Source organism: Polypterus senegalus, chromosome 13 (genome assembly GCF_016835505.1).
Source record: "Polypterus senegalus isolate Bchr_013 chromosome 13, ASM1683550v1, whole genome shotgun sequence".
Classification (NCBI taxonomy): domain Eukaryota; kingdom Metazoa; phylum Chordata; class Cladistia; order Polypteriformes; family Polypteridae; genus Polypterus; species Polypterus senegalus.
The window spans coordinates 28,670,374-28,689,892 of NC_053166.1; the positions used below are offsets into that span (position 1 = coordinate 28,670,374).

General features: G+C 35.4%; 1 protein-coding gene across 3 annotated transcripts in view; it reads right to left on the reverse strand.

Annotated features, from left to right (window-relative positions):
• klhl3 (kelch-like family member 3) overlaps nt 1–19,519 on the reverse strand; it is a 67,837-nt gene that overhangs the window by 24,196 nt on the left and 24,122 nt on the right. For all 3 annotated transcript variants that reach the window (XM_039773923.1, XM_039773921.1, XM_039773922.1), the window contains exons 4-6: nt 16,132–16,253; nt 8,364–8,526; nt 6,033–6,142 (exon numbers count right to left, since the gene is read on the reverse strand). In XM_039773923.1, coding sequence (XP_039629857.1) covers nt 6,033–6,142; nt 8,364–8,526; nt 16,132–16,253 — 395 coding nt within the window. The remainder of the gene's footprint in view (nt 1–6,032; nt 6,143–8,363; nt 8,527–16,131; nt 16,254–19,519) is intronic.

Below are 19,519 nucleotides of genomic sequence, written 5' to 3' on the forward strand. Positions count from 1 at the left end.
AATGACTACCTTCAGTTATGACTCTTTCTGTGTAAGTTAAAAGCTAAGTGGTGAATAAGTGATGTTTTTGATTCATTCTCTAGTTTTCACATTTGCTTAGCTCTCAGGTTACAAAGAAATGACCCCAATAAATCTTTTTACTATACACACAGACATTTTATGGTAATTCTAAGATTTTGCCACAATTTTCTTGACACATAATAGGTAAATAATAGATCATGGTTTCTAGTAATTTGCTTGCCCTTGCTCTATACGGTATGTTAAATATCTCACTGGTACATCTATCTACTGAATTACTGGGCTTCATAGCTTAAATAATAAGTAAATTAATCATAGCAGTGTTTTTAGAACTTCTTTAAATGTTATACCCATATTTCCATTGCAAACCATTACATGCTAACCTATTTATGGTATACAAACTCATTTGTTGTTATTTTGTCACCAAATTATATCCATTGACCAAGCAACATTTATTTATATATATTCGCCTCAATAGTGATCTTTACCATAAAGGGAATTAATAGGTAATAGGTAACAATGACAACCTAGTAAATTCAGCAAGGGATATTCCTTTATATCACAGAAAATTAGGTATATTACCAAAGTACTATCACCCATCTGATATACTATAGATCACAGATGAATGAGAGGTAATATGTTTTTTTAGATTCTTCTGCTTCAGTACTATAAAAGATAAAAGTGTTAATATTTCTATAACTTGCTTAAGGCCTTCTCTCATTGTGTATTTCTATTTCTGTCCTAATATATGACAATCTTTCATCTTCAAGAGGTCTTCCAATACTTGCTATCAAAACACCTTTCTGTCTGCCAAGCCACCCTTATTTAATGTCTTCTTATCAGATATCAAGAAAACCCAACTGTAGATGACAGGCAGAAATTCACTAAAGATGATTCTTTCTTTGCCTATAATGCACAACTGCCATTAGGCAATGCATTTATATTCATTTATATCTCATATACAAGATGCACGACCCAAAAATAAATAAATAAACTGGACAGGAAACTAATATATCAGAAAAGTGCAAGCAGGAAAAAAGTTGAAATAGTGTTAGATTCAAAATATTTTCGATTGTAATAGAAACTGGTCATTTTTCACTCTGTGACAGAGTCCATAGCAATGGATCAGAAATCAAAAACAACATCATATTCTTAATCACTGACTTTGAAATAGTCTAAAATGGTACAACACATGCTTATGTTTGAAATGTGTAGTTTTTACCCTTCTGGAACTTGCTCTTAGAACTGTAGAACCAGTGGTAAAGAATCAAACATTACAAATATTATCAAAATCATGATCAGCAAACTTGAAATACTTCTCACTAGGTGCTGTATGCAGGGCTTTGGGATAGCAAGAAGACTAAAGCCTGAGGATTTCAGGAATCTGAAAGGTTTATATGGAAAAAGCAGTGAAGATAAATATTCTGAACTGTAGCTGACTTGAAAAGAGAGGGGGAAAAAAAAAACTAAACTGTGTACCAGAGGGAAGAAAACTGGAAAGGGTTTTTGAAATACATTATAATATTCCATATATATTTTATTTTCTAGTCACAATGACAGTAAAGACCTCAGACTCTCATTCTATGTGTTCATGAATGCATTTCAGTTGATACAGCTCAATTTTCACTGAAGCCACACCTTTATTCTCAGATTAAACCTTGTCAGTTTAATGTCAACTCAACTGGAAGCTTTTGATAAGGATCAGCAGGAGTCAGTGAAGCAATTCCCCAAGAAATGAAGTACAATAACCTTAAGGCATTCACATTTAAACTTGACTTGACTGCTAGCAATTTACTGGCACTCAGAAAAGGTTAAGTGCTGCCCTCCTGGACTTAATTCTTTAACAAGGAGTCCCCTACCCCCTTTGTTCCATAAACTCTTCAAATAATTTCTAGTTTTAGTACTTTGATCTGTGTGCTCCTCCTCAGTAGAGACAATTACTTCCAATTAAAACACCAAAATCATTACTTGGTACTAAATAAACTCTAAGGTTCATTATTCTCAATATTTTTCTTTGCTTCTCACATTTATAGTTTAAAAACTTCAAAGATATCAAGTATTTTCATAATGATGAAAATATGAGCAGTGCCAACATAAATAAGAGAGATATGCATGGCACAACAACAACCTCTGTGGTCTGTGTGTCTCACAATGAACACAACTATGGCACTAGGGAAAAAAGAGATGTAGACTTATCGGTATGAATCACAAAATTGTCAGTCAAGTAAAAGCTTTTATTTCTGTAAATTTCAAAGAATGATCATTAATTACAGGCAGCAGAGAGCTAAAGATCTATGTTTGATTTCAAGCCTGATAACTGGTTGTGTTAAATTGTGCATTCTACCCATGTCAGAGTGTTTTTCTCTCCAGGTACTCCACCTCTCCCCCACATTCCAAGCCCAGGCACAAACACATATTTTATGCTAATTGAGAATTTAAATCTAAAATTATAGAATATATTCTATCCTTATTCAGCTATTTTGTTGAAGGAAGCCTCAATGACGTTGCCACTTTATTATCCCATGTTACCACATGTATTTCATATTAACTTCACAAAAAAAATTTGGATGCGAGTGTAAAAGGCTTTGCTATATACACATTATAACTTATCAGAAATTATTTACCGCTCTGATGTTGATCTTTCCGATCATAAAATTGGAATTCATAATTAATCGCAGAATTAAGGTATTTGAGGGTTCCTCTAGAGTGCCATTTTCTCTTGCAGGATTTGGCTCAAAAAGTAATCAGCACATCATCATCTCATAACAGGCTTAAGTTTCGAGTTTGGTACTTTCCCTTCTAACCATTTTAGCTGTAGACTGTCCTCAAGAAACTGTGTGACACACACACATTATCGGGATATCAGTGTTTTCGGTATCAGGAGACCCTAAAACATCGAGATCTGTTGAAAACCGCAGCATGAAATTTTTGATGAATCTAAAGATTTCTTTCATCGCCCACAGATGATAGGTTATGGGGGGGAAGGGCGCAAAGCAAAAAGGAGTGAAATATCCATCCTTCCTTAGCACATTACTTTTTTACACATATTATAATATAGAAGATGAAATAAAACTATGGTATATGCTGCACAACTTAAAAAGTTTGTAGAATAGTTAGGGTAAAATGTATTTCTATGTGACTGGCTTTCTTTCTTGATTATAGTTAAGAAATCTTTTAATTGAAACTTATTATAAATGCATAATATATCTGCTATTGGACTTAAGTACTGATGTAAGCTCCAGTGACCGATGAATTAACTACACAATGGACTTGACTCATTATTACTTCCTATAAATCAACTCATGTATCTTAGCTCTATCTGGATGTATCTTAGCTCTACAGTACAAGTATGGATAGTATACGATAGCATAAGTGGTGGAGCCAATTTCTCTTGACATATAGCAGTGTTTGCATCAAAGCCAGTAAATTAGAGAGTTATAAAAAGTGGCATACATTTATTACAGCATTAAACAAAGGGGTATTAGTCCTGAACTGCCTGGTTGTTTTACAAAAATCAAATTCAAGCCCACAATTATCAAAGGCATACACATTTTTTAGTTAAAAATTACTGTTCTCTTTCAGTGGCATATCAGGATTATCAAATACGAACAGTTTTTAAATACCTCTCTCTATTTTCAGCTCTGTTGCACTAGGATGGCAGATTTTTCAGCTAGGATTCCTTCTATGTGATGTTTCACAGTCAACAAAGATGTTATGGAGTTTTTCCTTTTCTCGACAATAAATAAGCTTATGTGTATAAGATTATGTATTTACTCTGCACCAGTGATTTCTGCAACTCTCAGTAAGATTGCCTAGGTTTATAAAGGAAAACAAAAGTTGCCTAAACCTACTGAAGTAAAATGTGTATATATGCCTGTAAATTTCCAATTAAACCCTAAATAGAAAAAAATATGAATATGGTCATCACATTTTTAATATTAAATAATCTTATCCTAAGGAAATATTTTTGGGAGGCATTAAGGCACAATGGTTGTGTTGTACCACAACTCTTATTATCAATTCTGGGCCTGGAACCTGTATGCCTGTTCTAAATGAATGTAGGACAGGTTAACTGCAACTGTAAAGGGCACTAAGGTGTATGAGGGTGGATGTGATGGTGATTGTGCCCTGCATTTATGTTTGGTTCCTGCTTGGTTTTCAATCCTGCTTAGACCCACTCCTGGAATAAGAGGGTAAGAGGATAGATGTACAAAATAACAATATTAAGCTAAAAACATATTTATCTAAAAAGCATGGCATTTTCTAATTATAAACTTGGTATATATTAAGATATAAAAACAATTCCCCTAAACAGTCAAAAATATCAAAGAAAAATAACTTGCATTCAACGAACAACTCATAGATGCCCTTTAAAGGAGATGGATACAATCTGTAATCCTCACAAAAACAAGACAAGGACTCATCTCTCATGGTCCAGGTCTTGCTTACTGCAGTAAAATTTATCTTTCCTGATTAACAGCATGCTTACTTAGGTATGCTTGTTATCCTGCTTTTAATATCTTATAAAGACGGATTTAACAGGCACATTATTAATGCAGATAGGCAGGTACCAACAGATTATACAGACAGATCAGTTCATTGGATGAAATGGGAGAGATTTTAGAGGCTTTGACAGTGGCATTTTGTTGGGTGTCAGGAGTACTAGTAAGAGTGCATGAAGAAGAAAAGAAAAAAAAAAACTTCCTGACAGGAATTTCACATATGACTGGTGTGGTTCAATGGCCATGGGCGTTTCTCCTGATGAAAATAACTCAGAGACTGACATGAGTTGTGGAGGGTACCGAACAGTCTGTAAGCAGTCAACTGAATACAGCAATGGTCTCCAAAATTGCATATAAAAGCACAATTCATTCCTTGTTATGAATGGAGTGTGGCAGCAGGCATCCCTAAACTCCTAAACTGCTGCTCTAATGTCTTAAAGTGTCTTTTTCAAACATCAGAGGGCTGAAAAAAATAATATGATATGACAAATCCTGTTTCTTGCTAAAATACATTGGTGTGTGGTTGGCAAGATACAGCAAAATGCCTGCATGTTCATGAGTCCACCCTGTTCATGTCAAAACTACAAGCGGAAAGGGACAGTATAGTATTGTGGGGATCTGTTTTCACTGCATGCAATCAGCTGTTCAAGTCAGTTAATTCAAATACAATAATGTTGGGTTGCACAATAGATGTGAATATCATCTGAAACAGGCACATAGAGTCACAGAGGCAGTGCACCAATCTGAAAATATTTTTTTAACAAGGTAATGTGTCATACGACAAAGATGGAAAAATCCAAAAACTTCTCTATACACATAAGAAGTGAATTCAATTTTAAGCAAAGGTATCTCCAAGTTAATTAATTTCAACAAACACCACCTAATATGAAATAGTTATGGAACAATTTAGAATCAACAGAGGTTAACATCCTCATAGTGCTCTTTTGACGCATCCATTCTCTAATGATTTCAAGCAGTTTTGATTAACAAATGCCAGAATAGACTTCTTGTTAGCTATTTAAGAGGAACCGTCACATTTTTTCCTTTTTAAAAACCGAAAAGTACTCTTTCATGTAAGAGGTTTAAAAAAATTGCAGCATGAAACAATGCAACCCTGTGTAAATTGAATCAGAAGATTGAAATGGTGGCATCATTGTTACATTAGTTCAGTAGTAGACTAATCATGCCACTGGTCTACTCTGGTGATTTATACAAAAATAGCTAATACCATTTCACAGCACATTTTTTTATCAAAGCTCACACATGAAAGAATACTTTTTGCTACTGTAAAAGAGAAAAACAGGACTGTTCAAAATGAGAAGCATTGTCAAAAGACTAACCAATTGATTGACTAAATGCACGTAAATTTATAAGAAAGTAAATCAAAGGTATAAGCTGAACAAAAAGATGTACAAAATCAGCAATTCATTTTAAACAAAAAGAAATGTTAAATAAAACATTAATATTTATATTCATTTTCAAACTAAAATTTAGGTCACAAGTGATGCCTACCTTTTCCTCAGAAGACACCGTTAGCTTGTCACTTGAAATAAGACTGCAAACCTGCTCCAGGGACAAACTTAAAAATTCATCACCTAGCATCACCTCTGGAAAGTGCTGTTCTGTTCAAAAGCAAAAATATCACAAAGGATTTGAGTGTTGCAAAAAAAAAAAAAAAGATTAGAGGAATATGGACAAGAATACAAGATTGATACTATTATGAAGGAACTCCTGTTAAGACAGTCCAAGTTATCTTTTAAATAACTGTGGTAATCACTGTGACAGGCTGTTATTAAATTTCACTTATTGTCTTTTTCTTCTCGTTGCCTTGAAATGGCATTTTACATTACTTTCACCTTGACCAACTTATGTTATCTGACCAAGTAACCAGACCCATCACTGGCTGAAGTTAGTGTGCCTAAGAGGGCTCCATATTTACTCATCATGGGGCATAGCATTGGAACCTGGTACTGATGTGCAATGATTGCACTTTTTGTGTATGTGGAGACCTAACACCAAACTATTAAGATACCACACAGTATAATAGACTTAGCTTACAATTTGTCTCCTCTCAATGTGAATGACCAATACGGTATTTCCTTACTGAGTAGATAGAGTTGAAATTTCAAGTATTAGGCAATGAAAACCAAAACACAGAGCCAATATTTATAATGTCTTTTTTGATTATAAGATTACTGTAGGCAGTAGTGAAGATTAATAGTCAGTGTGTCAGTGTGTATATAAATAACCTACTTAACGAAATATTATTCTTACTTAAAGAATACATTTTATTTCTCCCTATTATTATTATTGTGTTTAGGTAGCATTGTTTGCTTTTTCTTTTGTTATTCATCCATATCTTTTTGGTTTCATCATTGGCTCTGCCAAGAAAAATGGCAAGAAGCTTCATTGCTTCCAGAGATTTCTAGAAAAGTGGTTGTGGAGCTCCAATTCAGACACTGATTCCCTACACCAAAACAATATTGCCTTAAAGTTTCAAATACTGTTACTACACCCTGGCATCTGAGACTCAACAACTGCTAGACCCCAAACTGGCTTGGACACAATAACTGTTAACCTATTTAACCCTTGGGCATTTAAATTGCACGTCTCTATAACCTTCAAAATTCCAAACCTTTTCACATTCTGGCAGCATTTTGAGAAGACAACAGCCAGAGAACTTAAGAGTATCTTAAGTAACTACTTGCATTCACCTCTGTCGACTTTTATTGCGGGTCTCAGAGCCAAATTATATATTCTTTAATACAAAGTATAAAATTATTGTTGGTGAAATGATTGGATTTTGTTGTTGTTATGGTTATTTTATTGCTGGTGTGGCTCAAAGCCAGCACTGTAAGTGGAACAATGTTCTGACAGTGTGGATCCCAGTATTGGACTAGATTTATTCAAAGTGCTAACTCTCCCTGCTGGACACACTCATCATCAGGAGGTACTATAGCATTGCATTATTCTAGGTGCTCACAGAATCTTTGCAGCATGTAACAGGAAAAAAGAACTTAAACCATAAAGCATATGGTGTCACTGGATCAACTATGCAACTATGGAAAAAATGAGAGTAATAAACACCTCCTTTATATATAGTAACCTTCAACCTTTATTTTTAAATGGCTTATTATATTTTGTGTGTGTGTGTGTAGGAAGTTTTATTATTACTTGGGAGTACATTGTAAATGTTAGCTGTATATTTTAGCACATAGGTCTAAGTTTCAGTTCTTCTTAAATAACAGTTTATAGCACTTTTGTATACTCTACACCTCAGTTCAAATGGTTAAATGAGCTTCCAATTTATGTCATCAGCTGAGCAAAGGCAGTTAATGCTCTTAATTCTGAATCTGAGCTCTAAAGAATTTTAATTAGATTGTGTTAGCACCTGCAACGAGTCTCTGGTTATAGAACTCTAGATCCCATTATAGGCAACCCTTTTAATTAATGGCCAAGACCTAACCGAATTCACTGCTCATACTTTTCTCTTAATCACCATTGCTGGTAACAGAGCGGGACATGCTTGCTTGTAGAGGGCAAAAACAGTGGGCTCTGGTTAAACATTAACTGAAATCACTTTTCTGTGGCACCAATATCAGAACTCCTTTTATTCATCCACTTAACAGTGGCCTTTCTCACCAAGGAAAAATTTGAAGTTACTATGAGAAAAATAAACTTGAACTTTTCACTTCTTTAATGAGAAAGACCAAGAGAAGTGGCAACACTTTGTATGAGCTACCAATTTAAAACCAGGTAAATTTTTGGATGACCACATCTTTAAAAATTGAATTCACAGTCAGGATGTGGCTTAGAATTGCAGAATGTCCAGTCAAAACTCACCTGCATAAGCATTGGCCTGGTTGAGCAGTTCAGTACATGCATGCACATCTGCAAAAGCTCGAATTCCCAGACAATTTGTGGGATGAAGCTGTGACTGAAGGAAGTCACAACAAACCTGTCGAACATCCATTAACTGCAGCAAGCTTGCAGCAGGGAGCAGGACCTAAGATCAGAGAGAAACAGGACAAGTCAGAATCTAAACCACAGAATATGAAACATTGCTTTTAACAAGTCCTACCAAAGCATCAGCTGGCTAACCCCAGGTTTCTTAACTTCCCAAGACCCATTTTAAAAAGAAAAAATGATATCTTTTAAAATAATACACATAAATCGATCTCCAGATGACCATTAATTACAGTCCAACAGTTTATTTATATTTTTAATAAAAGATTTGGTCTGCACTGAAGCTTATTTCCTCCATTAATGTTTTAAATCAGTGATGGAAAAAAAGATACATTTATACAGAGCAGAGACTGATGTTCCAATATGTTGAGCTGGTTGTTCATATATGCAATATTCCAAGTCACCTGTCATTCGTCACTTCTTCTTGCCACTTTTATATCTGTCACTTTTCATAAATGTAATCTGATAATGCTACTCTACATATTCAAGTAAGATGGTCTTTTTACTTATGGCCTAAAAGAAAGAAGCTGTAAGAAAATAAGATTTATTCTTACCTTATTTATATTTGTTTTTGCACTTATAAATACCACTCTTTACACAGGCTTTTGCTATAAAATATATAACATAACTTAAAAGAATCTTTGGAAAATAAAATTCAAGCTAGTTACATTCAATCAGCAACAATGTAATAATTCTGACACTGACTAAAGTCAACTCAGACATAAAATGGCTATTATATACACAGGGAGGACAGTGTGTAATGCCTCTATCAAAAAAATATTCAAATAAAAATATTCCAGATTTTCCTCATCTTGCACCCTCATCCACGCTGGAAAAAATATTGCTCAATTTTGAGGAATTAGACTCCATCTCTACAATATATAAAATCTTTTTACAATCCCTTCCTTTCAAAGATCCAAGAGGACACTGGGAAAATGACCTCTCAATTAATATATCAGAAAAGGAGTGGAAAGTAGCAATGCAGAGAATTCACTCAAGCTCCATATGCGCAAAGCATACAATTATACAACTCAAAATTATATATCGAGCGCATCTCGACTAAAACTCTCCAAAATGTTTCCAGGGCATGATCCAACCTGCGAACGTTGCAACCAAGCCCCAGCCTCACTAGGTCACATGTTCTGGGCCTGCACCAAATTAACATTATTCTGGACAAAAATTTTTAATTACCTCTCAGACAGCCTTGGACTCACAATCCCTCCTAACCCATAAACAGCTGTGTTTGGGGTTCTTCCAGAGGGTCTTAAAGTGGAGAAGGACAAATTGTGATTGCATTCACTACACTGTTGGCACGCAGACTTATTCTGATAAACTGGAAGAACCCAAACTCTCCTCTTTTAAGTCAGTGGGAAACTGATGTGTTATATTTAAAATTGGAAAAAATCAAATACTCAGTTAGAGGATCTGTACAGACTTTTTTCAAAACATGGCAGGATCTAATCAGTAATATTTTAAAATAAGTTTATAAAGCACAGAGAATTTATTCATTTAGGTATTTTTACAAGCCTTAAACTTTACACCGTTTGGCTTGCTCTCTCTCTCAAGGGTGGGGATCGATCTGTTCTTAGCATAATTCTTTTTTTTTTTGTAAAAACTTGATTGCTATGTACGGATTGTAATAAAATTAATAAATAAAAATTAAAAAAAAAAAAAAATATTCAAAGCTATTGTATGCTTCAAGAATCATAATTTATAAAATATTATACAAAGCCAAAAACATGAAATGTTTTAAGCCAAACATTCTACAACTGTCTCAGGTTTCTTTCCTCCAAGTAGTTTTTTTAACCAGTAACGATACCTCTATCTTAAATAAGGCATGATGACACTATGTCATATGGCCTGCAAAAGACCTAACAATTCTGAATTCAAGTTAAAATTATTTAGTTTAGTTTACTTAACTTAGCAGTCTAAATAGAAGTTGGGAACGCATTTATTCAGCAAATATAACTTAACTTGTGGAAGATAAATGACAAATGAGAAAATAATTATGGTATTTCACACCCACTGAACAAGAGTAGGTTTTGAAGTATCAATAATATTAAAAAAATTAATGTTTAATTCTCTGCGATCTTTTAGGTAAAGACGACTAAATTTTCAATGCATGCTTATTATACTCTATCATGCTGTCTGAGAGTGGCAATATGTTGCATGCTAAATATCATATGCAAATAATAATTTCATTGCGCTCTGTTCATGTGACAATATTGACCTTATAAACCTATCAGCAACTGCACCATTGCCCAAATATTTCTTTAGAAAGCAGTCACATTTTATTAATATTTCAGTAATTCAATGGTTATATTTCCATCCATCCATCCATTATCCAACCCACTATATCCTAACTACAGGGTCATGGGGGTCTGCTGGGGCCAATCCCAGCCAACACAGGGTGCAAGGCAGAAAAAACAAACCCCGGGCAGGGCACCAGCCCACCGCAGATGGTTATATAGTGCTCAAAAGAATTAAACACTTTTTAATCAGAGTATAGCATAAAGTCAATGAAACATGGGATATTAATCTGGTCAGTTAAGTAGCAGGGGGGGTTGTTAATCAGTTTCAGCTGCTGTGGTGTTAATGAAATTAACAACAGATGCACTAGAGGGGCAACAATGAGATGACCCCAAAACAGGAATGGTTTAACAGGTGGAGGCCACTGACATTTTTCCCTCCTCATCTTTTCTGACTGTTTCTTCTCTAGTTTTGCATTTGGCTACAGTCAGTGTCACTACTGGTAGCATGAGGCGATACCTGGACCCTACAGAGGTTGCACAGGTAGTCCAACTTCTCCAGGATGGCACATCAATACGTGTCATTGCCAGAAGGTTTGCTGTGTCTCCCTGCACAGTCTCAAGGGCATGGAGGAGATTCTAGGAGACAAGCAGTTACTCTAGGAGAGCTGGAGAGGGCCATAGAAGGTCCATAACGCATCAGCAGGACCAGTATCTGCTCCTTTGGGCAAGGAGGAACAGGATGAGCACTGCCAGAGCCCTACAAAATGACCTCCAGCAGGCCACTGGTGTGAATGTCTCTGACCAAACAACCAGAAAGACTTCATGAGGGTGACCCAAGGGCCCCATGTCCTCTAATGGGCCCTGAGCTCACTGCCGAGCAGCATGCAGCTCGATTGGCATTCGCCATAGAATACCAGAATTGGCAGATGCACCACTGGTGCCCTGTGCTTTTTACAGATGAGAGCAGGTTCACCCTGAGCACGTGACAGAAGTGAAAGGGTCTGGAGAAGCCATGGAGAACATTATGCTGCCTGTAACATCATTCAGCATGAGCAGTTTGGTGGTGGGTTAATGATTGTCTGGGGAGGCATATGCATGGAGCGTGACACAGACCGCTACAGGCTTGACAAAGGCACCTTGGCTGCCATTAGGTATCAGAATGAAATCCTTGGACCCATTGTCAGACCCTATGCTGGTACAGTGGCTCCTGGTGCACGACAATTCCTGGCCTCATGTGGTGAGAGTATGCAGGCAGTTCCTGGAGGATGAAGGAATTGATACCATTGACTGGCCACCACACTTTCCTGACCTAAATCCAATAGAACACCTCTGGGACATTATGTTTTGGTCCATCCAATGCCACCAGGTTGCACCTCAGACTGTCCAGGAGCTCAGTGATGCCCTGGTCCAGATCTGGGAGGAGATCCCCCACAACACCATCTGTCATCTCATTAGAAGCATGCACCGATGTTGTCAGGCATGTATACAAGAACACAGGGGCCATACAAAGTGCTGCGTACAATTTTGAGTTGCTGCAATTAAATTTTGGCAAAATGGACTAGCCTGCCACATCATTTTTTCACTCTGATTTATGGGGCGTCTTTGAATTCGGGGCTCTGTAGTTTGATCATTTTCATTTCCATCAAACGATGTGGCATCGTTTCGTTCCTAATACATTACCCAGTCTATATCAGTATAGATATCCAGGAGGATTTCTTTTTCCCATTGAGATCTGATGTGTTTTCAAAGTGCTCCTTTAATTTTTTTGAGCAGTTTATTTTGTCAGGAAAAAATTAAGCATCTACTCCCACTGTCAAATGTCATGAATTACCCAAATTTGAGTAAGGACCATTAAAGCACAAACAGCAATCAGACCACCTGTATTCTGTCAGCCTTTTAAATAATAATTGCTCAAATATTAGATATTGATGGATTTCCACCTAAGCTACTGAATTATTATATTAAACAGAAGGTGCTTTAAACATTTTTAATTCTGAGATTTTTTCAGAATTTCTATTACTGTTGAAAAAGTGTCTGTTTAATCATGCAGATTTCTATAAGTAAGCACACTATGTCTGTTAGTACAATGATTTTATTAAATCAAATAAGTGCAGGATGTTTCATTAATACATAAAAGTTGTGTCACTGTTGTAAGCACAAGCAAAGCAGTGAAAATTTGTGCAACTTTTTACTTGGCCCATCCACCCATTTTCCAAACTCAATTATCTAGAGACAGCCCAACACATGGTGAACACATACACACACATACTGTACATTAAGTGTCAATTTAGCATTACCAATCCATCTCACCCACATGTCTTTGGACAGTGCATTCTATTTAATGGACCCTTTTAGGACTTGATACATGATGAAATATTGTAACTTTACCAATTGTGTGTGTGTGTTTGTGCAAGTGCACTTTATGATAGACTAGGTTTTTCAAGATTTTTTTCCAAAAGGGAAAAGTTTTAGGAGCTAGGAGTTTTACTAACAATGTGGTATGGAATCTAGGGTAAGGAGTACATCAAGTACGACATTTATGTTTTTAGTTTAATAAAACAAACTTGTGTTTTAATACATTCTTATTTATCATGGCACTGGAGAGTGACGAACTGTTGCATGTTGGTTAGACACACAAATAAGAACTTCAACTACTAGCCCTACATCCAGGAATGTTTCCTGTCTTGCACCGCAAGATACCCAGAAAGAATGCTTGATGCATTGTGTATATGTACAGGACACACACATCTAAATTATTTAACTTACTTATTTAATTGTGAAAGACCCGGCACTTCATAATACAGTGTATATTTTTTAATAAATTTACCTCACTGCCACAAGACATACTATTCTGTACAGAATTTAAATCACTGATGGTTGTCCTGTATGTGGTGTACATTTTCATTGTGGGGAAAAAATATATGCTCATAGTGAATGGAAGTGTCCACTTGTATGTTGATGTTGGTATTCAAATCCTGAAGATTTGGGTCTTCCACACAAAAAACAACTGTTACTAACAACAAACCTATAACACAAATCTAAGAGAAAAGACTGAAAAGAAATGGGGTATCCTTTTTTGTAAAATATGTACCCTAGACTAGAAAGTGAATATTATGTAATCACCAGAAATTCAACATAAAAAACTGCCTTATTTGAAAATGTGTTGAGCAAATGTAATGTTGTACTTTAATAAACTTTCTCAATATGTGTAACATCTCTAGTTGTAGAAACGGTTATGCTGCTAGATCTGTATTATAGTTGCAACAGGTTGTGATGTCTTATAGACAAACCAAGCTAGTCATTGAAACTTCACTTGCTCCAGTGGGGGGAAAAAAAAATGCATAAAACAATTTTAATATAATGTAATTTAAATCTTTATATATAATATTGTATATCTATATTGTAACCATGCAACTGAAATCTACTCTGGGATGACATTTTACTACAAAAAGATGCTATATAAAATAAAGGCTGTTTATTCCAATTTCTTCCAAAAGTAATCTGTGCTTCTTCAGATAATTTTAAATGTAGCATTGTTTTACACCCTTTACATACAATGAAATGATAGAATAAGTTTTGTAATAAACAAATCAACCAGAATAAATGGAGTAAGGCACATAATATGAAAATGAGATAATGATAAAACATTCCAGAACCACTACCATTTTCCAAAAAAATAAAAATAGAGGATTTTTTTTTTGTTTTACATATTCTAAACCAAATGTCACCACTGGACAATAAAATCAGTGTTTTCTATATTGCTTTCATTCATAAAATAGATCATACACGTGCAACTTAATGTTTCATCAGTCATGTCTTATTTAATGCTACATCCAAACATTAACCAGTAAATGCATTTTTTTCATAAAATTTCTTAGACGTATATTTTTGTGTGAAGAATGTGATCTAGTAGAATTTTTATCCAAGCACACTCTGGCCTGCTAATATTAAAGAATTTATTTTGGAATGCTATTGACTTCATTGTAGCTCCCTTTTGCTGTACATTAATTGTTGCATGAACTATTGGGCAAAAAAATGCAGTGAGTAAGGCATAACATTTCTAAATTGATTTGCATTTTGTAGTTACGAGTTATTTATTTAGAAGATTAAAACATACAAGCTTCTTACATGTTAATAATAACAAATGTTTTATTTTATACAGCACCTTTTTATATAGTACCTTTGAAACCCAATAACATCAGTACCACAAATGGTACAAAAAAATAAAAATGGTACAACAAAATAGTAAAACAAAAATAAAATCTCATAAGATATCTTCACATTAGAGAGGTGCAATGACAACACATGGGGTAAAACAACTAGCTTACAGTTGGTTTGGAACCTACAGCCTGATATTTTCATGATTTTAAATCCTTATCTCTTAGAAACAGCAAACAGTATACCGGTGAAATTTTTTTACACACACATTTCACAGAAATAAATACCCATTTGACATTCACCTTAAATTAGAATTAATATGCACGACCATTTTGAAAAGTTAATGCAAATGAGGGAAATAATCTGTAATTAAGTCTGTACATTAGCAATAACAAAACTGAGATATCTTAGTTCTATTTCTGATACAGAACCTCTAGGGTAGATTATTTCTACTAGTTTAGTTTAATAGGGAAAAACGTCTTGGCACAATAACTATAAATAATTCAATTTTGAAGGCTAGGCTTATTTGGAAAAAACTAGAATTTGTGACAAAGCAGTACTATACAAATGAATGAAACATAAAATAGATATAGTATAAAGATTCATGTCTACATGACCTGTACCTGGTTCAGATTTTCTGTATGGTTACAATAGAAGTTAGGAGTGGCTACACATGATCTAAATACTTCAGATTGAGAAAAGAAAAAGACTCAACTACACTGAAAATGACAAGTTTTTTCCACTAAAGGCCTACTTTTTACAACTCCTATGCACAATTGGCAGTAATCCAGAACATATATACACCAATTATTCTTGGTTTACATGCTTTCTTTGCACTCCACAGAAACAAAACTGATACAAACACACAGAGGATATCCCCTTGCAGTGACCTTGCTTCCTTTTGCAACAACAGCAGGAAAAGCCTTGCCTACTAATGGGCTTGTTGTCATCGTTCTGAAGGACTCGGCAGCAGTGGGGGAGAAGAAAAGCAGGCCAGGTGATGGACTACATAGAAGGAGGTGAATAATATACACTACATGCTGTTAAGAATATTGCCAGAACCACTAACTGAAGAAAAGCAACACATACTCATCAGATTAAAAGATCCTCCAAACTTATAAGAGATACAGTATATCATTTATGATAATAAATTAATTTTAGAAACAATACTGTTGCTCCAGTTTAAAGTTAACCACAAATATATGAAACTGGCACAGTTACTGCATGACATTCACCTGAACATTGTCTTCTGTAACTTCTATTTCAGCAGTATAAATGTAGTCTATCAGTTTATTCAGTGTGTGACCATCCACATCTTTAATCTCTATTGTCTTTGCTTTCCTTTCAGTCATGTCTCCTGTAGAATAAAAAGATCTAGTTATTTCAGAAAATGTTACTATTCACTAATTAACAAGTCTTTTCCCAATTTATGTGCTATTCACAAACTGTCTCCAAAATCCAATAGTGATTCTCAACTTCTATTCTAAGCAATTCCATCATTTAAGTGGAATCCTACTATCACTACCCAATTTTTAACTTTGTTTTCATTTTTAAATCAAGTTTAAGTCTTCTTGATCTTGCATATGCTCTTTTTTATTTTAAAAATGTCTAAGTTACTTAAGCTTATGACTACAAAATAGGAAATGACACTGAAGTAGCTAATCCTCGATAACAACTGTTGACTTTTTTGTCTCTGTCAGGTCTTTGGTTATTGTGACTGTCAGAAATAATTTATGATTGCTTCCTTGAATTGGGCACTGCATGATGAAGCAATGGTCAGCAACAGTTCTTCTTAGCCCAAAGTTACCAAGTTAATTACCAAATTAACTTATTGTTTAATTAGCTTATCTTTTTGCTCCCTTTCGATACCATTTTCAATACCCGACAAAGTATATTATGCAACTCAATAAAATTGCAATTCTATAGGCATTCAAATCTTTACATTGATGAAAATAAACAATAGAAACTGTAGTCATTAAATGTAAATACTTCAAGATGTACAATTTTTTGTAAAATGTAAAAGCAAAGCTCTGTAAACAATAAAAAAGTAAACTCTTAACTGTGTTGAAACTGCTTTATTTTACATTGATGAAAACAAATACTATCACTGAGGATGTAGTAGGTAATGTTACAAATGTCATTAAATGCAGAATTAATAACCATTGCAAGTATTAATATGCATTGCTTTAAAAAATTTTAAAATAAACATTAAATAAGCATTCAAGGAAAAAAACAAAACATTAATATGGTCTTTTGTAAACAATTGTTAAGAAAAATAACACACAAACAAGACCACTAACACATTTAAAGGCGGTGCATAAAAGCAAACAGTACACATTATATATATATATATTTGCATAAACTATGATATTTTTGTAAGTTCCAATTTTTTTGCAAGAATGACTAGCATTTCAACATGCTCTTCCATGAGGGATGCTTTTTTAGGGGTGCAAATGAGCCCTAACATTCAAAATTCATGCTCTGAAGCACACCTGAAGAAAAAGAGCACATGAAAGAGTTGTACCCCTATTTATGCAATTCAGCATGGAAAAGTTATAGCACCTTACATTATATAGTAAATGTGATGAAATATAATTTTTAAAATAGCACATAATAAAATAAAAAACATAATGTGCTACAGCAGTACACTTCATTGTAGCACTTTAAAAAGGAGTGCCAGTACAAAAGACTGTTCCCCCTAAACGAACAACAGAGAATAAAACTGGCCCAGAGGGAAAAATAATGACAGAGCCCTGTCTTAATGCATCTCTTATATATATTTCTCTTCTGGTTTGTCCTGCTTCCACTTCAAAACCGGTCCCCCCCACACGCAGCATTTCTTGATTCCTATTCGTCCTCTTCCAAACCCTTCCCCACGCTGCCTGCGGCCTCCCATACACCTCTACGCCGCTTTTCTCGATTCCTATTCATCCTTCGGACTACCGCGTTCCCCGCTCTTCTCTCATGACCCCATTGGTGTCACGTCACCGCCCTATATCTAGCCTGACCGTGTGACCTTTCACTTCAGCCATGTGTGCGCCTGGGAGTCTTTTCCGTAGTCTGCTACAGGAAGGTACTCTCTCAACCATTGGCATTGGTTTCGCTCCTTGCTATTTTCATTATACTGTGACGGTTGTTTCCTAAGCCTTTGTTATAAAATGAAAGACAGTATCTTCTCTGTCGATGGGTTTTTGTACAACATCATCTCTATTCCGGGATCCAGCAACTGCCTGTTCCTATCAGCGGGTTATTTCTTGACACAAATGGTTGACGAAGGCAATGCACTCTCACTACGACATAGGGCAGTAGATTTCGTTGCATTACATTGGGACAGATTTGTAGACATTCTTCCTGTTGTTCTTTCCAACGCAAATCGAGTTATCACAACAAGTCAGGAGTACTATCAATACATGGCAACATCTGGAGTTTATGGTGGTGAAGCTGAAATTCAAGCTCTTTGCGTCACAAACGATGATTCTCTACATATTAACAACAAAGTTGTTGATCTTATGCAGGGTGAAAAAGTGACCTTCCAGAGTATAGATACAGTGATCAGTGACGATCCTAATGATCAACTAACGTACCCACAGGAGTTTTTACACACCCCCATATGCCTCCCCATATCCTTCATCTCAAGGTGGGAGCCATAGTTATGCTCCTCCGAAATATCATGCCATCAAAAGGTCTTTGCAACGGAATAAGACTCATCGTTACCAAATACATACAAATATTATTGAGTGCAAACTGATCGCTATCCAAAATTCTGAAACAATCTTCATTCCCAGAATCTCTCTCCTTTCTTTAGACACCAATCTCCCTTTTAAATTTAAACACACACAATTCCCACTCAGACTCGCCTTCTCCATGACTATCAACAAGTCCCAAGGACAAACGTCTGCAAAGATTTGCCTTAATCTACAACAACCAGTCTTCAGCCACGGTCAGTTGTAAGTGGCTTTTTCTAGGGTTAGATATTTCGACCCATTATCTGTCGTCTCCAGCAAAACACCTATTCACAACTGCGTCTTTCAAGAAGTTCTTCTTGATTTCTGAATTCCTTTCTCATCGTTTTCTGTTCCTATTGTTACACTGCCGTATGCTACGGCGGGTGTCGGCTAGTTATAAATATTTAACAAACAACAGAAAAAGTTTTACCTATAGAAAAAAAAGTCACTTGCCTACTTGAAACACAACAGCTTACTTACAGGTTTATACCTATTTATGTTTCCAGAATTTTTAAACAGGATACCTCTTAAAATTATTCTTGCGTGATGGTCTTTAAGTCAACTCATTAAGCAACATTAAGTGATCACCATGGGCACCGCTTTGGCAAGTTAAGGACTGAGTGCCCTGAACACTGAGGGACTCTCCTGCCAAGGGATCAACATGAGCTTCAACTGTCATTGCCTTTAAGTGTTTGAATAAATTAATTGTGTTAGCCCCTTTAGTTGGTATTGTGCGTTAGCAAATCTTGCATATATGCTTGCATCCGTTGTGTGGCTATGTCCCCTTTTGCACAAATACAAAACAGTTCCAGATGCCACTCCATCTTGGTCAATTAAGCATGCTAGTAACGGCTTCAAAGAGAGTGAAGTTAGTGTATTAACACCTGTGAGTGGGTGA